Source organism: Poecilia reticulata, chromosome 7 (assembly GCF_904066995.2).
Source record: "Poecilia reticulata chromosome 7, P_reticulata-male-v2, whole genome shotgun sequence".
NCBI classification, from domain to species: domain Eukaryota; kingdom Metazoa; phylum Chordata; class Actinopteri; order Cyprinodontiformes; family Poeciliidae; genus Poecilia; species Poecilia reticulata.
In genome coordinates, this window is record NC_088836.1 from 4,863,353 (window position 1) to 4,885,148 (window position 21,796).

Sequence of the window (21,796 nt, forward strand, 5' to 3'; positions counted from 1 at the left end):
GTACAACTCTGAATTCAACACTGACATTAACATTATAATGCAGAGTAATTTTAATATGATCATTTCTTATTTCTTTCTCTGAGGTTTGGTGAAGTCTGAATGCTGTATGGAATATATAAAAATGGCATTTTTGATGGCAGCTAAAAAGAAGCAGCTAAAATAGACCAAAAAAATGTGTATTTTCACAGCAGTGTTTTAAAGATGTGTTAGTGTTGAAATGTTTTATTCATGAGAAAATTGTGAAGACTTTGAAAAACCTGTGCGTTCGGTTTGACACTGTTTGAGAACTTCAGTAAATTACAAGTAATGTTGCTTCTTGTGTTGTTTTAGTCATGAAGCTTTATGCAAAACCTGAATGTAAAACTGTGATAAAAATCTTACTGAAGATCCTGTTTACAGTCATGCCAAGAATCTGCAGTTGTGACAAAATTGTCTTAATTTATGTGAAAAAAAATAATAGATGTGACACATGATGTCGTGGCTACAGTTTTCGCTTGTAAGGTAATTGTTAATGGGTATCTAAACTCATAATTGTTGTGCAATTGTAAACCTCAACATTGTCTTATTTTACTAGCAGATGTAAAGATTTATGTATGTAAAAAAATAAATGTGGTACATGTTGTCTAAATATTTTTGCTTTAGAACATTTTGAACTATACTATTAGAACTATATGTGCTTTAGTTTAAAATAAAAGTGAAAATGCCTTAATAATGCACACAAATTAAGCTTTTGCCAGTCATTTTTAAAATACTAATTATAGAGATGCCAAACAGCATCTTTCTTTTTGCCTCCACCTCAGACACTAACACCTCTAATTCACACTCACTGACATGTTCTTTTTGTCTTCCTGGAAGACTTTGCCATGTCATATGAACTGTAATCAGAATTGTGATAATAATAATAATAATAATAATAATAATAATTGTGGTCTAAGAGAGAAATTCAAATGATTGATTCATCAAAAGAATCAGTTGTTTGAAGGATGGAAGTCTGCAAGGCCTTCTCTGTAGGCCTAAACTCTATATGGATCCTTAGCATATATCTACAATCAAAACATGAATGTTCAGTAAAATGTTCTTGATTTACTTCCAGTAGTCTATTCTCTCTCTCTCTCTCTCTCTTTTTTGTAATGTTTCTTTTGACTGCGCTGCTTTCCGTGTGATATTTTGTTTTGTTATATTAGATTTCAGTCTCTGCTCGTTGTCAGGTCCGTCTAATCTGCCCAGGGCCTTCAGCAGGCGTCCGTTCAGCAAGCGACAGCAGCGGAACAGTTCTTTAAACCAATCAGCTTTCAGATTCGCCTCACGCGGTCTGCTCCAAGGCCCGAAGACGTGAATGTATGGCAGGCCGTTTTAACATAAATTGGGTTTTACGGCACTTTAATTCCAGATATTTGAAATTGGTTTATGACTAAAAGTATTAGTAAATTAAGATCTCTCTATTATATTTCGACGAGGCGAAATATATTTCTAATTAAATTCCGACTGTCAGATTTACCATTAAATTGTGTGGATTCTTCAATTCAAGATATCTACATTGAATTACTGACTACGTGAAACACATATCTCAGATATCTACAATTAAATTGACTAGTCACAAAGTAAATTCAAGATTATCTCGTTCTTAGTTTTGACTAGTTATTCTAATAAAATATATCTTGAATGACACCATAATTCAAGATATCAAATATATTTTTATGTAGGAGATATAGTTTTGACTAGTGCAAAGTAAATTCTAGATATCGTAAAAGTGAATAACGACTTGTCAAAATTCCTTTTACGATATCTCCAAATCAATTAGAGATATCTTTAGGAAGCTTTTCTACTTAAGATATCTTAAAATAACATTCTGATCAATCAGAATTACATTACTGACATCTTGAATTAACCCCGCCTCTCGTCCGAAACGTTAGCTGGAGACAGGCACCAGCAACCCTCCCGACCCCACTAAGGGACAACGGTGTATAGAAAATGGATTGATGGATATCTTGAATTGGTATTTACTGGGAGGCTGGATTTTGGGCTCTGTGTTGGGTTCTCAATTTCCCCACTTGTCCACCAGAGGGAGCCAGGCAGCAGCTGATCCACTGGAGGGTGGACTGGCTGCGTTATCAGAGGCACCTGCGATCTATCAGCCTGATCTGCCTGAGAGTAAGAGAGGAGCCTGAGTGTTTTCCTTCAATGGTACTTCAAGCCACCTGTGTTTGTGCTCTCTGTGTCTCCTCGAGTTTTTGGATGACAAAAACTCGAGGAGTAGTGATGGGTAAATCACTACCTTAAGTAGTGATTTAAATGAGGTGTCAGGGAGCGTTTCAACACACTCAAAACTATGACATGGGCGTCACTGAATACTGACACCCATGGGCGGAAAATCTCTGGAGGGTGCGAGGGACGGGGGTCCCGAAAAGTGATTTCGAGACGCCACTTGGTCTAATAGATACTTTATCAATTACATGAAAGCACAGATCCTGTCACAACAGCATCGGAGAAGACATTTAAAACAAGACAAATAAAAACATGGCTATGCATGAGTGAGGCTCAGTGTTTTGTCTTTTTTAAATTATGTTCAAGACAAGTTAAAGGAAATTGAGATGCCATCTACTATGGATCTACAGTATTTTGTACATTACATCAGATTTAATTATATATTGGCATGGTGAAATAATCAAAACACCTAGTCTTTATAACAGTACAACATACATTGTCCCTGCTAAGAAACATACTGTGCTGATATCTGGTAACCTGACCCTTGACTTCCAAAGCAATTCCACTTGATTCACATCACACTTCACTGCTCTGTTTAGACTTTCTCCCATTGAAGTGGATTGAATTTTTACCAGGCCATTTAGAAAACAGAAGTTCACTGCAGAACTTCTGTCACTGTGCAGAAAATCAATGTTATTGTTGATTTTCAGAATTGTGGTCTGCCTGTAGTTTTATCAGTGGTAGTAGAGGAAGTGAACAAAGCTGTCAGTCCGTGTTGATTACGCTTCCAAATGTTGAAGTAACATCAACAGTTCTGCTGGCTTTTCTCTGATGCTCGTTTACAGAGCAGGCAATTTCTAGTAAGCTTCTTAACGTAAAACTGCTGTATTACACATGTCATGGACAAACAATAGTGATTGGGTAAATTTAAAATATCAGAAGCCACGCCTCCAACAAGTAATAGAACGCTGAGCACATCCACATGTAAAATAGTCAGTTTCAGGGAATTCAAAAAGATGATGAAAGAAAGAAAAGCGTAACATAGCCTGACAAGCTAGGCGCGATTCAGAGAAGTCAGACTAGGTGTGAACACAACATCATTTTCTCAAAACCCAAATACAAATCAGACATTTCGCTTCCCGACTTCCTGCACATTCTATCTGATGCCGGCCACCATGTGGATCCACCAGTTGGCCTGTACGGTCCAGCCCAGGTGTTCACACTCTGTGATCCGCTGGAGGAAATGCTCCTTGGCCTCGGCCTCAGTTTGGTCCTCCTGCAGCGCCTCCCGCAGGTAGCGCATGTCCTCAGCCGCACTCAGCTCCGGGATGCCGGTGAGCAGCATGAGGGAGAACAGCGTGACCAGCAGACGGGAGTGGGAGCGCAGTAAGAGGTAGGCCTGGCTGCAGGTATCCTGATACAGAAAAAATATATGGAAAAGCATATGGAGAATACAATTAATAGTCAGCTATAATATCACTTAACTGCAACTGGCAGATTATTTTAGTAATCTGTTATTCTAATGACTGATGTAACCGGATGAAAAATTGACACCTTCTGCTAATTTTTCATGCAACTACTTAAGCTTATTTTACTCGGTATGAGAAATGTATAAAAATACTAGTAAAAAGTAATTAAATTCATTTTTTAAATAAGAAAATAAACATTTTATTGCCTAAAACGTAGCTAAAACTATGCTATTTTTAACAAACAATGTTTTTTTTATCTTACATTACAAATGTATAAATATTTTTATACAATCTTAGGTTAATTACTGCTCTAAGTGTGTCGTTTCAACAATGGGCCATTTGTTAAGCCAGGATACTCTAGTTAGCAATTAATTACTAAATTAATTAGCAACTATTTTAATAATTGATAAATCGTGCCTAATCCAATTAATCGTTTCAGCCCTAATCATTAATTTGCAGATATGTGCACATGAAGATTGAATTCATGGGTTGTATTTTAAATAAATTATTCAATTATTTTAATTAGATGAATAAAAAACAATGGATTAGTACATTTCGATCTTTTTCATATTTCAAATAGAAGTGAATTGTATTGAACAAAAAATAAATAAAGAAACAAAAACAAATCTTTATTATTTGCTACTTAAAAGGAACTAAAGGATGACTCCACTTCTCACTTCTTTAAATTCAAACTTTTTTCCAGTCAAAGCTAAAGCACACAATCACACAGAGTGAGATCTTTGTACCCGGAACCGCTGAAAATAGAGGCTGTTTCCACCTCTGAGCCTGCCCATCACATATAAGAAGTCGGGTGTGAGGACAAACGGTGCCCGCTCCCTGCTCACTCCAAGAAAGTGCTTCCTGTTACCCAAGATGTGACCAAAGTCGATGTGGAACAAGTTTCCTGTGTGGAGGAAGGACAAAGGAAAATCCGAGTTTGGTTTTATACATCACGGAGCTTCATTCCTCTTAAGTGTTTTTATTACTCCATTACTTTCTTAAAATTCATTTAAATAAACATTTAATTAAAAAATGTTTTTTGTTTTTATTATTGCACAAACATCCGACAGAACGTGCTGCTTACCTTGGTCTGTGATCATGATGTTGTCGTTGTGTCTGTCTCCTATTCCCAGGACGTAGGTGGCCACGCAGTATCCTGCACAGGACTTCACAAACCTCTCCACTGTCTTGTAGTGCTGCAGTCACAAAAAGAACAGCAGTCTGAGAGTACATGAAGCAGCACGTCCTCTAATCTTCTTCAATTCTTTTCTGGTAGCAAATTCAATTTCTATGTGGTGATCCTGTAGGAATTAAATTAAATAATTATCTGCAAAATCTACTCCTCTAGTGCCGACGCCAGTAAACTGCGATCCTAGGAGCCATATTTGCCTTTAGTTCAGCAAAGTATGATTGATTAGTTTAGACCAGGTGTGGGCAACTCCAGGCCTCGAGGGCCGGTTTCTTGCAATTTTTAGATGTGTCTCTACTTCAACACACCTGAGTCAAATAATGAGGTCATAAGCAGGACTCTGGAGAACCTGACTGCACTTAGGAGGTGATTCAGCTGTTGGATTGAAGTGTGTTGGACAAGGGAGACATCTAAGAGCTGCAGGGCACTGGCCCTCGAGGACCAGGATTGACCACCCCTGGTTTAGAGCCACAAGTGTTACTTGACCTTTTTCTTCATTTATTTCTTTTTAAAAAGACAACTTACCATTTTTTTGACAAATATCTACTTTATGATTAAAAATATATATAACCCAGTTATATTTCTGTTTTTAGGTTTTAATACAAAGAGGGGAACAAATCATTTGCCGGAAATAATAAGGTTCTTTCTGTGAGATGCTTCAATTTATGGAAAATGAGAGAAAAACATAATGACAAAATAGATCTAAAAGAAAATTTAATTTCTATTTTTAGTGTTATTCTGTCATGGGAAATCGATTTATTATAGGGAAAAAAATAGTAAGCATTTCTTATTACATTTATGTTGAAGAGCGTTTGTGTTCAACAAGCCGCTTGTGGCTCCAGAGCGTCCTTGGCATCGCTGCCATTATTCAGTATTCTAAAGCTCAGCTGGCTCTTATGGAGTCCAATGCCATGTTATAAAAGAAGCCATTCATAAATTAATTGGATGATAAAATTGAGTTAAGATGTTTGCATACTATGGAGAAAATGACAAATTGTGGGCACAAATGGGTCTTCCAAAAGGACGATAAGAAGCATCATTTCAGCTGGGAAGAGGATTGAGGACAATGAAGTTGATGACTTGGAAAGCCCTGTGTTGGATTGGATAAATGGACCAAAAGGTCACATTTTATATAATAAATTTAATTAAGGACAATAACTGACTGACTTGAAATTGCACATAATTTTTTTTTTTAAGATTTCATCCATGGATCTCCACTCAATATTTGGAGTGTGGGTGGAGACTCAAAAATGATCAGTTTGTTTATAGAACCTTGCAAAAGTATTCACATCCCTTGAAATTTCCCTGTTGTATACATTTCATTCGATTTTTAAGTAATAGACCTACACTAAGAAGATCATTGGTTTTAATTAGAAGGCAAATAATGCACAGATTTAGACTTGTTTTATTTTACAAATAAAAATCTGAAATGTGTGTCTGATCTACCAGACTCGGACACGATAAAGGCATGGAAACGCTCTTATAGTTTTCTAATTTTGGACTACTTTAATTGATTTAAACCTAAGCCAGGTTTTACTTAGTAGAAAATGTTTTGATTGTATCAACAACAGAAAGTTTCACTATGCTTTCAAATCTGTAATGAAAAGTATTTCTGACTCTGTTTCACTTACTATTTCCTGGAGAGGACACTTGGACCTGAGCCACTCAAACAGAGCGTCGTTTCTGAAGGCTGCAGTCGTTCCGCCGTGGCTTCGCTGCACTGCAGCAATGGTCGCTGCATTCCTCACTATTTCAATCATCCCTTTGGAAAGAGATTATTTAGAAACACTTTGAAAAAGTTCATTTGTGCCAAATAAATATTGAATTTAAAAACAACAAATTCTTTTTATCTTGAAACCTTGAAAAAGGAAGTTGCCTTTGAATGGACATAACTTGACTGACTTGTTTGTTAGGTGTACTTCATCCTGTTCTGACCCTGAGTTGGACATTAATTTTAATCTTACTTCTCTCTCCCTAAATAAGCAATCAACATTCCCGTGTGCCTCAGAGAGTAACAGCAAGCATTCCGTTTAAATAAAATTGTCTAAGTATAAAGAAACATACCTATGTTGTGTCCTGTGGAGATGCATCCATATGGAATCAGGTTGAGGTCCAGAGATTGTTCCTGCCAGATGGACTCCATCACCACCAAGGTCTAAACACGAAGGCAAACAAATCCATGATAATTCATTCAAAAGTAAAACAATATTCTTTAAAAAAATAAAAGCAGCAGATGATCTGTGTGACCTGGATGACCAGCATGTCCTGTCGGAGGTCGTCCCCCTCTTTGAAGATAATCCCGACGGGTGTGCTGGAGGTGGGCGATGGCATTGGTGAGAACTCCAACCACAGAGGCTTCTTCTTTGAGGCCATCACTTTGCATTTGTCCAGCTGCAGCAGAAGGATTCAGAAAAATCCAATTTGTTTTTTTCTTTGGGCTCCAGTTTAGAAACAGCTTCACTTCAACCACTGTAAGACGCCTGAACCAGCCAAGTTCTTAACCCATGAATCCTTACTGATCTTCTCTGAAGGAGGATTTGAAAATTTAAAATGTCGATTCCTTTACTAAGCAAATTATTAGTTGTTTGACTTTATTTGTTCTTTTTTGTCTTTACATCCTTTAAGAAAGGTTTGCCTGAATATACGGGATTTGTTTGACACTTATTAGATTGACTAAAACTCAGATTGTCAGAACTCTCCAAGGAGCACAGTGGAGAACTGAGTTCTCCACTGTGCTCATTGGAAAAGCTTTTTAGAGCTAATTTCTAAACAACAGCTGTACATCACACAAGTCACCACTTTACCATGATCTGGTAGAAGACCCAAACTCTCGACCCTTTAAATACAATCCAGGGGTGTTTGGCTTTTGATTTATTGTGTTTATAATTTAAATAGTTCCTTGTTGCTTATTTATATCAGTGTAGATCTCACCATCTTCTATTGAGTTCCCTGCATTGATTATTGTTCAAAAGGTCCAAAATGGACAAATTTCAATTCGATTCAAATTTGTCCCAGAGGGTCAAGTTCAGTCACTTTCACACAATTCAGACCTGATATTGGCCACATATGCTGGGTAAAACTGGGCTGTTAAGACGGATTATTATGCAAAAGTCTAAATATCTTTTGGTAAAGTCAAATAATAAAACCACAGGACTAAAACTTGTTTATTCAGCACGTCGTGTGAGCCACGCACACCTCATTTTCTAACACAAAGAAACACACTGTAACAAGACCTACCAGAATCTCTCCCACTTTGATGCGGGGGTCAAAGGGCAACAGGAATTCATTTGGCAGATTACTGCTTCTGAGGAGCTCCTGCAGCTTGAGTGGAGCTGAGAAAAAGCAACAACGCAGATTCATTTCAGAAAAAAACCTTAATGTTGAAACATTCATCAGCCTGTTAGTGTAAATTTGACACATGTTGACTGTGTTTGGTAAATCTGTGGTGTGAAAATCTGTACTTTTGCTAAGTGTCAGGAGAGCAGCAGGTGTGCAGAGAGTTTCATCTTAACAGACAAGCCTGGTCCAACAGTGTGGAAGTGGGATTTTGTTTCCTAATTAATATTAAAGAGAAGAAGCACAGATGGCTAGAAAAGGGGATTAATGCACAGCTAAATATGATCCCACAAAGTGTGTCCGATCCACAATTATACCAGGTGCTCGTTTAAAAGAGTTGTGCATTTGTTAATTTTACAAAAAGAGACAAAAGTCAAGATAAAATTATTTTGTATATCAGAAGTTCACAAAATGGTTCTGTTCGGTTCCAGGTTCTAAAATTAAGCATAACCTCAAGTGTAAAGTAGAGATGTGCCGATCAGGTTTTTTCCTGCCGATACCGATCACCCATGAGGGCCAATCACCGATACCGATCACCGATACCGATCACATAATTCTTTTTTTAAAATTTTTTTATCATAAACACTACCGGTTACATTATGTGGAAAAAGGAACCATGAATTCACCTTAATTTAGACAAAAACTTGTTTTTAATAACTTTTTCCAAGAAGAAAACTAAACAAAACAGGCATTCTGCAAATTGTACTGCTATAGGTAATACTATCTTTAACAAACTGATAACATATGAAGGCTCTGAAGAGGCTAAATAATGCAAAGAGCCAAATTAAAACCTCTCAACATTGCCAAAAAAATTCAAGTATAAAACTTAACATTCAAAGGCAAATACAGGATCCATTACAATAAACAATCCAGAGTTACTGAATGAAAACTTCCTGATAAAATGGCGGCTAGCTGATTACTGCTAGTTCTGAGTGGCTGTTTCTGACTAAGCGGAGTAATTATGCAGAACAGGGAGGAGATCGATTATTTTTTTAGAGATTATCTGTCTCATGTTAGGACAGCGAAAGTTTTAATACGTATGTAAAATTTTTTTTTTTAGGTTAGATGCTGCAGCTTTAAACAGAGGTTCGGTGTGAGAGTCACTACCAGGTGGAGCAGAAGCGGCTCCGTCTGTGAAATATTACTACCTGTAGCACGTAGCAGCGGTTCAACAGCGAGAGCAGAACCAGCGTCTTACATCGCAGCTTGAAGACTTAAATAATTTTGCGGGTTATTTGTTTAGCTTTCTGACCGTCATGCTAATCCGGATGAGTGTTTGTAGCTGTGCGCTGCTTTACCTGCTATCTGATCCTCCATGTCTTTTTTTACTGCAGTGAGCCTCGATGTAGCCAAACTCCGTCAGGTATGGCATTGTTTTTATGTCGTATTAGCTTCGTTGTGTTGATGCATTTTGACGTGCTTCAATTTTCCGCCGCAACACGCAAACTTCCCCATTCACTCAGTGCGTTATAGTTCCACATCACTTAGGATTTGTTGCTGCGCTTTTGCGCAGTGTGCAAGAAAGAGGAGACCAGCTGCACAGGCAGGCTGAGAAATGAGATGCAGGTGATCGGTATCGGCAACAAGAGCCAATGATCGCGTTTGGGCGGACACCCAAAATTTGAGTCATAACAGGTCAATTGAATATCACATTTATTACGGTTGAAAAAGAAAAAGTTGCCAAGTTTAGATTTAACTGAACTGATTGGTAGTTTCCGAACGGTAACTGTAACTGTAAAAGTGCTGATCCATCGTGTCTGCTACTAGCATGTGCTAAATCAGTGTTTCTCAACCTTTTTTGGGTTGAGAAAAAAGGTCCCTCACCGCCCCCCACCAAAGAATTTGCAGGCTACTTTGCACTGTCTATTATTTTATTATTAATATTACTATCACTATTGTAGATGTTTAGATTTTTATGCTTGTTTCTGTATTTATCATCAAAATAATTTCCCAGAGAACAAAAAAGTCATGGGAATAGAAATTATTTTCACAGGCATCTACGAAAAATGCAATGAACATTCAACTTAAAATTGGTAGGCCTAACAGCAGTCAATGAGAGTGGAAAAAATATTATTCTTTTCCATTTTCTAGTTGTTAAATATTACACAAAATGACCAGATAAAAGATGTTCAACATACCAGTTTAAACTTTTAACTATTTGCAAATGACTGAGCTCTGCAACATTAAAACATGGATAGAACTGTAACTACATTAATCATAGCTCTTCTTCTCTTCAGTGTTTGTCAGTTTCTGGTGGTGCAGCTCTGTGCTGCCTTCAGGAGAATGGGACATCAGAGTATCAACCATAAAATTTCACCCACATGGCATTTATTGTTCAAACCAGAGCTTTCAGTGGAAACACAAAAGTTCCTTTTAATGCCATACAAATATGAGACAGAAACATGGATTATATCTTTATATAGACCTGTCTATTGATTATAGGTTCATAGTTTTACTGGACAGAAATTACAAAGAACAAATCTGGTTCTTAATCAAATCCTAATGAGTTAAATTGAAAGTGTCATGGAGTCATCAGCCTCATGACATTAACACACATGAAAAATAATATTGAAGAAATAAATATATCAAATCTAATTAAAAACATAAATAAGTGATCAGTCATTTACTGTTATGGTCTGTAATATATATTGATTCTCAGTACTAGATGTGGTCTCAACAAACCCATGACATTTCAACAATATTATTTTACCTTTTATCTGGAAATAGTGTCTGTTTATTCTTGCCATAAAGTCCTCTGTATTAATTATTGCTTGAAAGGTCTTACCATACCAGTTTATTCCTCTGTGTTTACTTTAGTTTCTTAGTTTATTCTTGCATTTTGTTCTTCATTCATTTCCATTTAGTTTCCTTTGATTAGTATTATCCTCTCTTGGTTTATTGCTATGTCCACTTTAGTTTCTTTCCTGTTGCTAGATTTATTTTATCATTTATTGACCATCAGTAATCTTCACTCATCACCTGCTGCGCTGCCTAATCGTCATGTGTTTCACATCATGTGTTGATTTTTCACTGTTCAGCATCGGATTCTCTGTTTTATGCCATAATTCACATCTAATTTGTCGCTCCGTTTTATGTCCCGCTTCTTCTGTTTCAGAGTTTTGCGCATGTGCGCTTCATTTTTTTTACCCCCTAAGGTGCAGGGCGTATTGATGGGGAAAAGGCAGACTGACATAAACCTTTTAATACAGCGGAAACAATTTCAGTATCCTGATTATTGAAATTTAAAAGTGCTGTGTTGTTCTATCACACCGTTTCATACCGGACCACTTACCGGTGTTAACGCTATAAAATGAACGCTCTCTATCGTGGTATCACCCATGGAGGGATTTCTTTATTTCTTTATTTAAATGGATTCAGAAGGATACACAGTGAGGGTGTCATGATTTTAGCTACCAGTAGCAGGAGAACGGAGCTCCGCCAAGAAGCTAACAGAAGCTAACAGAAGCTAACAAACACTGAATAGAAGAGCTGCCATCTATATCGTTGCAGCCAAGCATGACTTTATGTTACATAATACAGTTTTACCAAGTTGCTCAAAGTCTAAACTGGCATTGTTGTGCATTTAAGGTGTAAAGTTTACCTTCGACCAAACGCCCCCCAGAGGAATCTCAGCGCCCCCCATTTGTAAAAATGTCCGCCAGCGCCCCCTGCCGTCCTCTGAACGCCCCCTGGGGGGCGCCCACGTTGAGAACCTCTGTGCTAAATGAAAATGGGCGCTTTCTTCTTCTTCTTCTTTTTGCTAAGTGTCAGATATTAACGGCAGCTTGCATCCATTATTGTTGCACTACTGCCATATACTGGATCCTAATATCTATACCTCAAATTCTCATAATGATCCCAGTATTATTTAAAAAACGCAAAATCTTCTTTTTCCCCTCAATGCTATTTAACTGATCAACAACATTCTCAAATTTTAATTCCCTATTAAAACCTAATTCCGTTTTAATTTGCGCTTTCTTCTTTGATTTCAAATTTTGACTTCCAATGATTCACTTCCTGCTAAAGAGCCTGGTGGTTGAAGAAAAATTCACATTTAAGCCGCACTGGGCTATAAGCCGCAAGGTTCAAAGCTTAGGAAAAAAGTAGCGGCTTGTAATCCGGAAAATATGGTATATGAAAAAAAATCTAAATGCTCTCTGGTATTGTTCAGGGGGCCGGACCAAATGTGGAGACGGGCTGGATCCGGCCCGTGGGCCGTAGTTTGGTGACCACTGTCCTAGAGTCTAGGGGAAAAAAAAAAATGTCTAGGACATTTTTCTAGGACATATCTGTTGAAGGCTTTTTCCAAGTACATGATGGCCATGTGGACTGTCTTGCCCTTTGCCCCAATGCCTCTCCATCAGTACACAGGTGGAGTCAACAGTGCCACACTCTCTGATGAAGTCACACTGGTTGGGGCTGGTATTTCGTAAATTTTCATGGTGTGATACAGGAGACTTATTGGCTGGTAGCTGATGCAGTCCCTCTGGGGTGGGGAATGCTGATGGTGTAGGATTGCTGGTGGTTCTTACAGGACCTCCTTCCTTCCCCTCTTGATTTGCCTAGTGTGCGCAATGTATTGGGTGTGACAATAGTAAATGTTGCTTGCTCCCACTGGGTAACCAATTGGCCATATAAGTTAGGGAAGTTATGACTCTGTTTCTTAGCAGCCACCACCCAATTTGCTGCAGATTTCAGCATGTGGCATTGGTCCAGGTCATGGCAGAGCTGGTTCTTCCTCCAGGCCTTGTGGGCTTGTTTCTTCTCTTGAATCACGTCTTGCATTTCTTTATTCCATTACTATGTGTGCTTGTACTTCTGCCTTGGCTTTGTATCTCCAACGGTTGTTTTGGATCTGCTCCCTTGCCTCATTCTGTAACACATGCATCCTGGGTTGTGGTCACACTGAAGTCCATCAGTTCATCCTCAAGTTCTTCCAAATAGCCTGTCACCGTTAGTAACCATTTAAATGTCTTTTAAGACACGATGATTGCAGCTTCACATTCCGTTATCAGGTCATTGCCTTCAGTAAGAAACTGAAAAGTGTTTTTGCTTCACCTCAATCCCATTAAATCTGACTTTCAGGTCACTAAATAGGAGCTATAATCATTATATAATATCCCCTTTTTCTTCTATAGACATCTGGCTGAAAGGCCTGAAAGGCTGTTCTCACAAGCTCTCTTTTATCCGAGAGCGTGGTATTAAATCTGACACTAGACTGACCAAGGTGCCATTGTTATTCAGTTTTCCAATATAAAACTTTGTATAGTTATTTCTGTGTTTATATGGTGTTTTATTGAGATTTTATGGGATCAACACACATATCCAACACAGTGCAGTGTGTAGTTGTCAAATGGATGAAAAATTATGGAAATAATAACCAAATCTTTTACAAGTATTCTATCCATCTATTGCGCCTAAAACTAGTTGTTCTCTGAAGCCCTCGGAGGTTTGTTTGGAGAAGATTAGAGAACCAACAACATCAAGAGCAAAGAATTCAACAGACAAGTTAGATAAAGCAGTGTTGGGGTTTAAAGCAGGATTGAACATCACACAGATGTTCAAAGCATCTTTGTAATGTATTATGATTTAAAGTTTGAGATGCTTTTCTGAGGATTCACACTCTGTATTTATCTTAAAGTTCAGGTTAGCAAAGAGGCATAAAAGCTTTCAGACACCACAAGAAATATTTACATAATTGGATCTCCTACCTGAGGAAGGAAGATCTGTTTTGTCTGGGTACAATCTCTTGATAATCATTGCGACTTCCTGCAGTGCCTCCACAGCCTGCACCTGCTGGGTGAAGCTGTTGATCATGGCCTGGCCGCACCCCAGCAGGTAGGCCTCCAGAATCACTGCCATGCGTTGGCGGAAGTATGGGCACCCTGCAACCTCACTGCGCACATACCAGAAGAAGAAGTGGCCGATTCTCTTGCTCTGCAGAGAAAGGAAAGAGTAAGATCCTCAGAGAAACAGCTGTGTATGTCAAAATGGTCAGTGCTGATGTATTTAGGGGTGGGGGAAGAAATATGCTTTTGTTATTTCTGACAAAGTCCCATGTGAATTTTATATGCTTTCCTGTAAATGTTTTAGTAAAATCTTCACAATCAAAAGGTTTTTAAATCATCTAAAAGAAATGTCACTCACGGGAATTTTAAACCACAACATTTTTTTTAACTCCACAGCAGCCAGCTAGAAGACATCACAGCATCACTCCTCTACTAATCTTTTAAGAATGTTTTTTACCAACTTCTCATATGAGAAGTTCCTCATATGAGGAGTTTGGAGCTGCAGCTACGAGGAGGAGCTGAGCCTCAAAGACAGTGCTAGGTTTACCCTGGTGCTGGCATAGCTGAATGGTTGCCATGGAAAATTAAAAGATTTCTCAAACATATACAAACAAATCTAGGCAGATATGTTTTGATGCAGGAATAACATAAAGTAAAGCTCAAAAAAATTTATTTGCCCCTTAGGTCCAGAGTTTCATTTATTCCTTTTCATTTACACAATAAAAATGCTCACAGAAAACATTCAGTAAGTAAACACTGCTTCCTCCATTAGCCAAGTGGAAACAGTATGATTAACTGAGCTGGTGTCTACATGTCATAATCTATTTTATCATTCCGAGAAAACAAACGAAATACCCAGAAATTCTATTTTGACAAAACAAAGATCTAGTGTTAATTAACGTCTATCTCGAAAGTCGACATCTTTTGAATAAATGTACCTAATTTAATTAACTTGCAGCACGCAAAGCAAGAAAGAAGAAAAACAATTCTAACCTGGCAAATGTTCAAAAATAATCTTAACATTGTGAAGGCTTTGTGATAAAAGAAATCCACATTCTGGTGTTTTGTTATGTACATCAGTATATCCTTGCCATGTAAAAGACAACATCATGATTTATGCTTTAATGAGAACTGGTAATTGGTAATTATTGTACCGTATAAATATAAATTCACCTGCTGCACCACAAAACTACATAGTTCAGATGATGTCTGCTTCTTTTTCTCTCTTAAACCTCACAACAGCTAAAACTTAAGAAATAAATCCATGGAAACATACAGTGAAATTAACTAATCAAAATCTTGACTAGGCTTCTGACAAAGTTCGTTTTGAGCTAAACGGAATACATTATGGAAAATACATATTTTTTCAGCATAAAGTGATTGTAAAAACAAAGGGGTATAATTAGGTTCAAGAGGGTAAGTAGAACATCAGCAGGACCACGTCTATGAATAGAAGAGCGTTCGGCAGCTTGCTGCTCTGGAACAGAAGCATGTGTTAACAGAATGTCAAGAAAGCAATTGCTAAACAATAACTTTAGAAAAGAAATGTCCATTAGTCTGGTAAGGCCATCAAGGCCGTTCAAGTTCTATTAAGTAAAAAGATTCTATTGTGAATAATTTTTCTCTTTTCTTGTGAGAAAGAATATTAACAATGACAGAACATTTTAGACAGCTGCTCATCTTTATTGAAGTGACTCTCAGATTTACCCCAAGGTCAGCCACTGACATGCATAAGAATGAAAAAGAAAATGGAACTCCATCTCACATTTCACATGGCTTATTATACGGTTTTAAAATTACAGTTTATGGCAGTCCATTTAGAAAACATCAAACATCTGACACTATCAGGCGTTCTCACATTTGATAGTCTAGGAGACTTGGTTTGATTGGGGACCAAAATTGCATCATTTATGACATTTTCAGATAGTGTGCTCTACTTTCACACTGCACTGTGTGACATAATCTAAACCCTTTGAAAAACCTGTTCAGCCACTCGCCTGTGGTGCCACTGCACCAAGAACTACTGGAGAAAACAACATGAAAACCTCAAAGAAGTGGCTGAGCGCAACTTCCTTCTTCACGACATGTAAACAAAATGGAGTGGTGTCAGATTTTAGCAGTTGTAGAATTTCTTTTTTGTCTTTAGTGAGAGATCATGAGCCATTTCTCCCTTTATCATTACACTGGTGTGTTTAGTTTGGTTATATTTGCCCAGAATGTCCTGCAGTTCGTTTACTACTTTTGGAACAGTCTCAGGTCCACTTGCCATTTGCATTCGCATGCACATTCACACATCCCAAAATGAGCCGGACTTTCCAGACAAACAAATTAGAGTTTGATTAAAGCAGACACATGGCTGGTGTGAATGCAGCCATCTATAAAAAAAAGGTGGCTGTAAGCAGAAAACAATCTTGACTAAGAAATAAAGGTGTTAAAACATTGTCTAAAACAATATCTAATAAATCTAAATAATGTTTAACTTGGTGACAGTGTTACTGAAATACATTTTTCAATAATATTCTGATTCTTATTGAATGAGCCTATATATTCAGGTGCACTAATAGTTCAGAAATTAGAGTAATATTGATCAAAGCGGAAGGTCATGTGTTTGACAGATGATTTCATGTAAAATTATGTCATTAACAAGGCAATGAGACAAAACATAGTGGAAAATTTTCAACAAAGAGGCTAAACACAGAACCAAGGTGTCACAATGGTTCATTTGAAGCATAGACCAAATTTAAACATTAAGCCAAAATGTATTTTTCCCATCACAGTATTTATCCTTGAAACTTAATACTTTAACTAAATATTTAATTGAGTAAACAGAAAACAATTCAAAGGTGCAGCAGCAATAAATCAACAAACTGTTGCACAGTGTCATTTGATATATCAAGTGAAACGAGAAGTCACATGACTCACCCGCAGAGCTCTTTGAATAAGATACCGAGCGAGAAAACTGTCGTGGTAAGGCTCCACTTTCAGGGTCTGCAAATACAGAAAGGTTTTGGTCACTTCCTGGTTGTCACTCAGTAGATTTCACTCTAAAGAGAGCAAAGAAGTGTGTTTCCATACATGTAACTATGCATTTTTCCACATGAAGATCACAAACATACCTGCACCAGCTGTAGCAAATATTTGAGCACGTCATCATTGGGTAGACTCTCCAGTCTCTTTACTGCTAGTTTCCTGACAATCTCATCTGGGAAATCCATACTTAGCAGCTCTAGCGCCACATGTACATCCAGTTCCCCAGGATCCCAGAGTCCCAGTAGCCAGTGCACGTCCTCCACCACCCTGCGATCCAGCCAGTTAATATTACGCAAGAAGTGGGGAAGGTTGGAGCCATACTGGACACTCTCCTCCCGAAACCTCTTGAGGTAATCCCTCTTGGTGTTAAAGACGGGTGATGGGGACCTCAGACTTACCCTTTCGGTCTTTGGAGGCAGAAGAAATTTCCCATGTGGAGAAAGAGAATCAGTGATGGGTGAAGTGCACTGGGTTGAGGAAGTAGATTTGTCAGGGAAAAGGTCAGAGGTTGGACTGCCAGACCCGTCATTGTGGCTGAAGGTGTTTGGGAGAACCACAGGGAAGCTGTAGCGGTCTAGAAGGAAGCTGATGGCCATGGATTCATCAATATGTGGGTTTGTAGCGGAGGACAGCTTATCGGCTTGGTAGGTGATGGCTCCGTCCTCCAGGTCAGGATAGGACCACATGTGCAGGGTGTAGGGACCCTGACTCAGGACAGACCTGTAGGAATGAACAATCACATCAAAGTTCACTAGTTTTTATAAACTATGCTGTGCACATCCATTAGGGTACATTTTGACAACAAAATACAACATTTAGTATAAATACTCATTGAAACTCAGAATTTCATCTCCCCAACTACATGCTCCTGCTCATTCTGGGTGGTGTCAAATATTTCCAGTCTTACAGGAATGTAAAGATGCTCCACAACGTGTGTGTGGGTCAGGACCTACATGGGCCGATAAAATGACACTTTTGCCTTTCGGCTCAGCTCCTTCTTTACCTTCACAGAATGGAGCAGCACCAAAATAACTCAGAAACAGCGACTTGAGTTTGACAATTAGTTCAGAGTTAAATCGTAAAAATAAAGACTTCTGACTTGATTTTGACTCCTGGCTTAAGACTTGAGTCCTACAAACATGTACAAACAGGAATGACTATTCCATAGGTCACATATGCAACTGCCAAGGGCGTTTATTTATATATTTTTAAAAATATCCGTTTGTCACGTTATTACTGTAAACAGAACAGAATAATGTCGCTTTGAATTAAGTGAAGAACATAATCTTTGCATCCTTTAAAATGACACTGGTGACCTGTCCAGGGTGTACCCTGCCTCTCACCCACTGACCACTGGAGATGGGGACCAGCACCTGTCACGACCCTGAAAGAATTAGCGAGCGTGTATGCGTGTGCATGTAAATGTATGTATGCGTGTGCATATCTGTGTATGTATCTCTATTAAATTGATGTTTATGGAAACTTGTTAAATCCATACCAGAAAGAATCGGGAAAGTTTTGAGGGCGAGATGATGTCCAAGAGGATACTATCAAGGTGTACAGCCGAGTGTATGCCTCCTTAGATAAGTAACATTTATCATTGTGTCTTTTAATAGTCAAAGTAAGAATACCACAGTTGAATATATAAATATGTAAAATCTTCTCTAATATTCTGCATTTGATTTTGTGCATGTCTTCCCCATGAATGAAACCTTCTCATAAATGGGGAAAAGAAGTCACTCACTTGTTTAACTGGTTAAACTGGTTAAACAAGTCAATGGCTTAAGAGGATAAAATATTGCTCAAGAGTATAATACTGAAACCATTTTTACAGTTTCTGCTGTCTCTAAAATATGTTGATTTAATAAGATTCTTTACAGTTTACAGTTGCGTTTTCTCTGTACCAGATTTAAAGTGAGTGACAGAAATGCAACTCTGTTATGACTAAATCGGATTTAGATATTCATCGCAATGGCTGTCTAACTGGTGAGAGTATGCAGATGTGGCGCAACTTTTATTTCTAAATCGCACTGGATAAGTTGGAGAAAACCAACTCTGAGGTGAAGGAGTGTAGAAATAAATGTTGGTCAACTTGCTCCATTGTTTTGATAGAAAAGTATTGTAGCCCCACATTTCCCAGACTGATATACTACAGCCATGCACAGTGTGTTCAGAGTTCTCGTTATTTACAATTTAGACACTAAATTAGAACCTCTTCAGAAAGTACACCTTTTTACCTGCTGTCTTTATCATAATAAGGAAGGTGAAATCTTAAGAGTTTCCAAATGCACTGAAAAGCTGTAGCAAGGCTAATTTAAATAGAATCTACATAGATTAACATAGTAAATCAAGTCTGTGATTTAACAATGAAGTGATATTTTAATAGGAAAATACTGCATACTTTAATACCTACAGAGTCTTCCTCACAAATTGCAAAGCCTGCAACAGTTTTGATGTTAGTGAGTCGCAACATGCAAGTCCAAACTGACAAGGAAAAGAACATTTCTGATTCATTTTGATGCCTAACACTGATGGTGGCAAGATACTAGAGAGTAGCCACAGAGGCAAGGCTGCCATACACAGGCACCACCAAGACTTATGACCACCACCAGCAGGCACGGCGAGTGAAGTGTCTTCACAGAGGCAGACGGAGACAGGAGCAAACCAGCAACCAACTGACTATGGGGCAAACTTCACACCATCGTGCAGCATTTTAATGCAAAATCCAGGAAAATCCAAAGATTTATTAAGAGAAATACAATATAATGCTAAAGTTGGTGTCCACACGACTGAATTAACTCTAAAAGTTAACTAAAGTTCTAAAAAGGTTCTAAAACTCACCGGTGATCTATGAGAAGGAGGTTGACGAAGTAAAGGATCTTTGTCTTTCCTTTCTGAGTGTCTGTATGCTTGTTGAGTGAAACCTTGGAGTCTCTGGATAATCCTGGTTTTGGGTCTTTGGTTGTTGGAGAGACGTCGCTAGCACAGGTATTAATGGTAAAGCTCAGCTTGACTCCACGAGGCAGGTCCCGGAGAAGAATGTCAAATTCCAGCCACTCGTTCCAAAGTACTTCGTCTCCAAAGAGCTTGGGAAGGGAGGATACTGAGCAGAGGACTTTGCCGCCATAAAGTATGGATGCTTCAACATAGACAGACTGAGGGGGCTTGTTTGGCAGTTGTGGAATATCAAAGCCAAGCAGTTTCACTCTGAACTTTCTGTTGCAGTCCCACAAAGAAATCATGAAGATGTCATCCAGATCTTTGCCTAGGAGACTAAGATCATCATGGGAGCTGAACTGACCACTGAAACCATCAACAAGTGGCCAGTCTACAAATCTGACAGTATCTGCAGCAAGTTGTGAGACAGGAACAACAGAAAGGTGGAGATCCTGATTGGCTTTCAAGCACTGTCGAACCCAGAGGAAATCACAAAGACAGTTTTCACCAGACAAGAACTCCTCCCTACCTGAGACCTTCAAAACCAACTCTTCAGAAGTGTTATAATCGACCCTTTGATCTGCCATAACCCTTCTAAAAACCTCAAGAAGAACATCTGGAGTTGCCTTCAAATCAACCTGTATGCTGAAGCTGATCTTGCTCATGTAGTGCAGGGTGAGACAAAGCTTCCTGTTTAGCCATTCTTCCAGCTCATTAGGGATGGGTGCCTGGGTAACCCAGGGCTCTGTGGCATACAGAACATTATCCCGATTCCTCAGCTCCAGCCTTCGTGGAGATGCCAGCTTCCTGCGGGTGAATGTAAGTTCACCAAGTCTGTCTGACGCCTCATTGTCCAGATCATGTCCAATTAAGTAAGTCAAACACTCCTGTTGACTTTTCTTTTGTTCTGAATCACCGGCGACCAGAGGCTTTGCCACTATGTGCGCCACTAGACAAGGAGAATCATCATGTGACCATGGGATATCTAATGTCCGGATGATCTGACAGTCATCATGGGCTTCATACCAGTCGTCCCCTCTGGCATACAACAGGATGTATTTCTCAGGATCCAATATCGCAAATGGATCAGGATGGCAGTTTTCTTCTTGTGCCTGAAAAGATGGAGACAGATATTTCAGCACTGTTCATAACACAACACCAGATGTAAGTAGCCAAAAACCATATTCAAGTAACAGTGGCACTACTTAAAGTCATGTTTACTCAAGTAAAAGCAAAAAGTAGGTGTTTGGGAAATCCCACAAGTAAGAGTAATAAAGTATTTCATAAAAAGTCTCAAAAATCAGCCACAACAGTGAATTTACCTTCATGCAGATGCGTAGCCTCAACTGGCTGATGCTGCACTGTGCAGGGAGGATGACGGTCACAGACTCAAAATCCCTGTTTACACTGTTGTCTTCATCAGGCCTAAACTCACAAATAAACTTCAGGTTGTTCTCTGAGCCACCCTGAGTTCTCATTTCAGTTGGGGAGCCCGCACAATGTGGAGGAGCTGTCCGATTTGGGAAGACTGCTGTAGCCATTGCTATGTTAGAAAAGCCTGAGCAGAAACAAAAAGATATTCAAGGGTTAAAGTTAATGACAAAAGTTTTTAAAATGTTGAAAATTACATAGCAAAAAGAAAGCATAGCAATTCTAAGATTCTAACCTCACAAAAGCTGGTGCTGAGTCCATGAGAGGTTCCACACCTGCATGTTAGTGAGAGACTGTCTTCCTCTTTTTGTTGCTGCTTTTGAACTTCCTCATTCCTCTGCACAGAGGTAGATGCTGATAATCATTTACTGACAAAATACAGCCGACTTCCTTCTTCTCCTTTAACAACT

General features: G+C 38.6%; 1 protein-coding gene across 1 annotated transcript; it reads right to left on the reverse strand.

Moving 5' to 3' along the window:
• Nucleotides 1-2,532: 2,532 nt before the first annotated feature.
• Nucleotides 2,533-21,728, reverse strand: LOC103466897 (phosphatidylinositol 4,5-bisphosphate 3-kinase catalytic subunit gamma isoform). The gene is made up of 13 exons (XM_008412800.2): nt 21,622-21,728; nt 21,278-21,513; nt 19,860-21,067; nt 17,105-17,738; nt 16,911-16,976; nt 13,911-14,136; nt 8,101-8,195; nt 7,111-7,254; nt 6,928-7,018; nt 6,495-6,625; nt 4,759-4,870; nt 4,421-4,578; nt 2,533-3,619 (listed from the first exon to the last, which is right to left on the reverse strand). Exons 2-13 carry the CDS (start codon nt 21,494-21,496, stop codon nt 3,362-3,364), a joined length of 3,342 nt encoding a protein of 1,113 aa, XP_008411022.2. The 5' UTR covers nt 21,497-21,513; nt 21,622-21,728; the 3' UTR covers nt 2,533-3,361.
• Between the last annotated feature and the right edge of the window lie 68 nt (nt 21,729-21,796).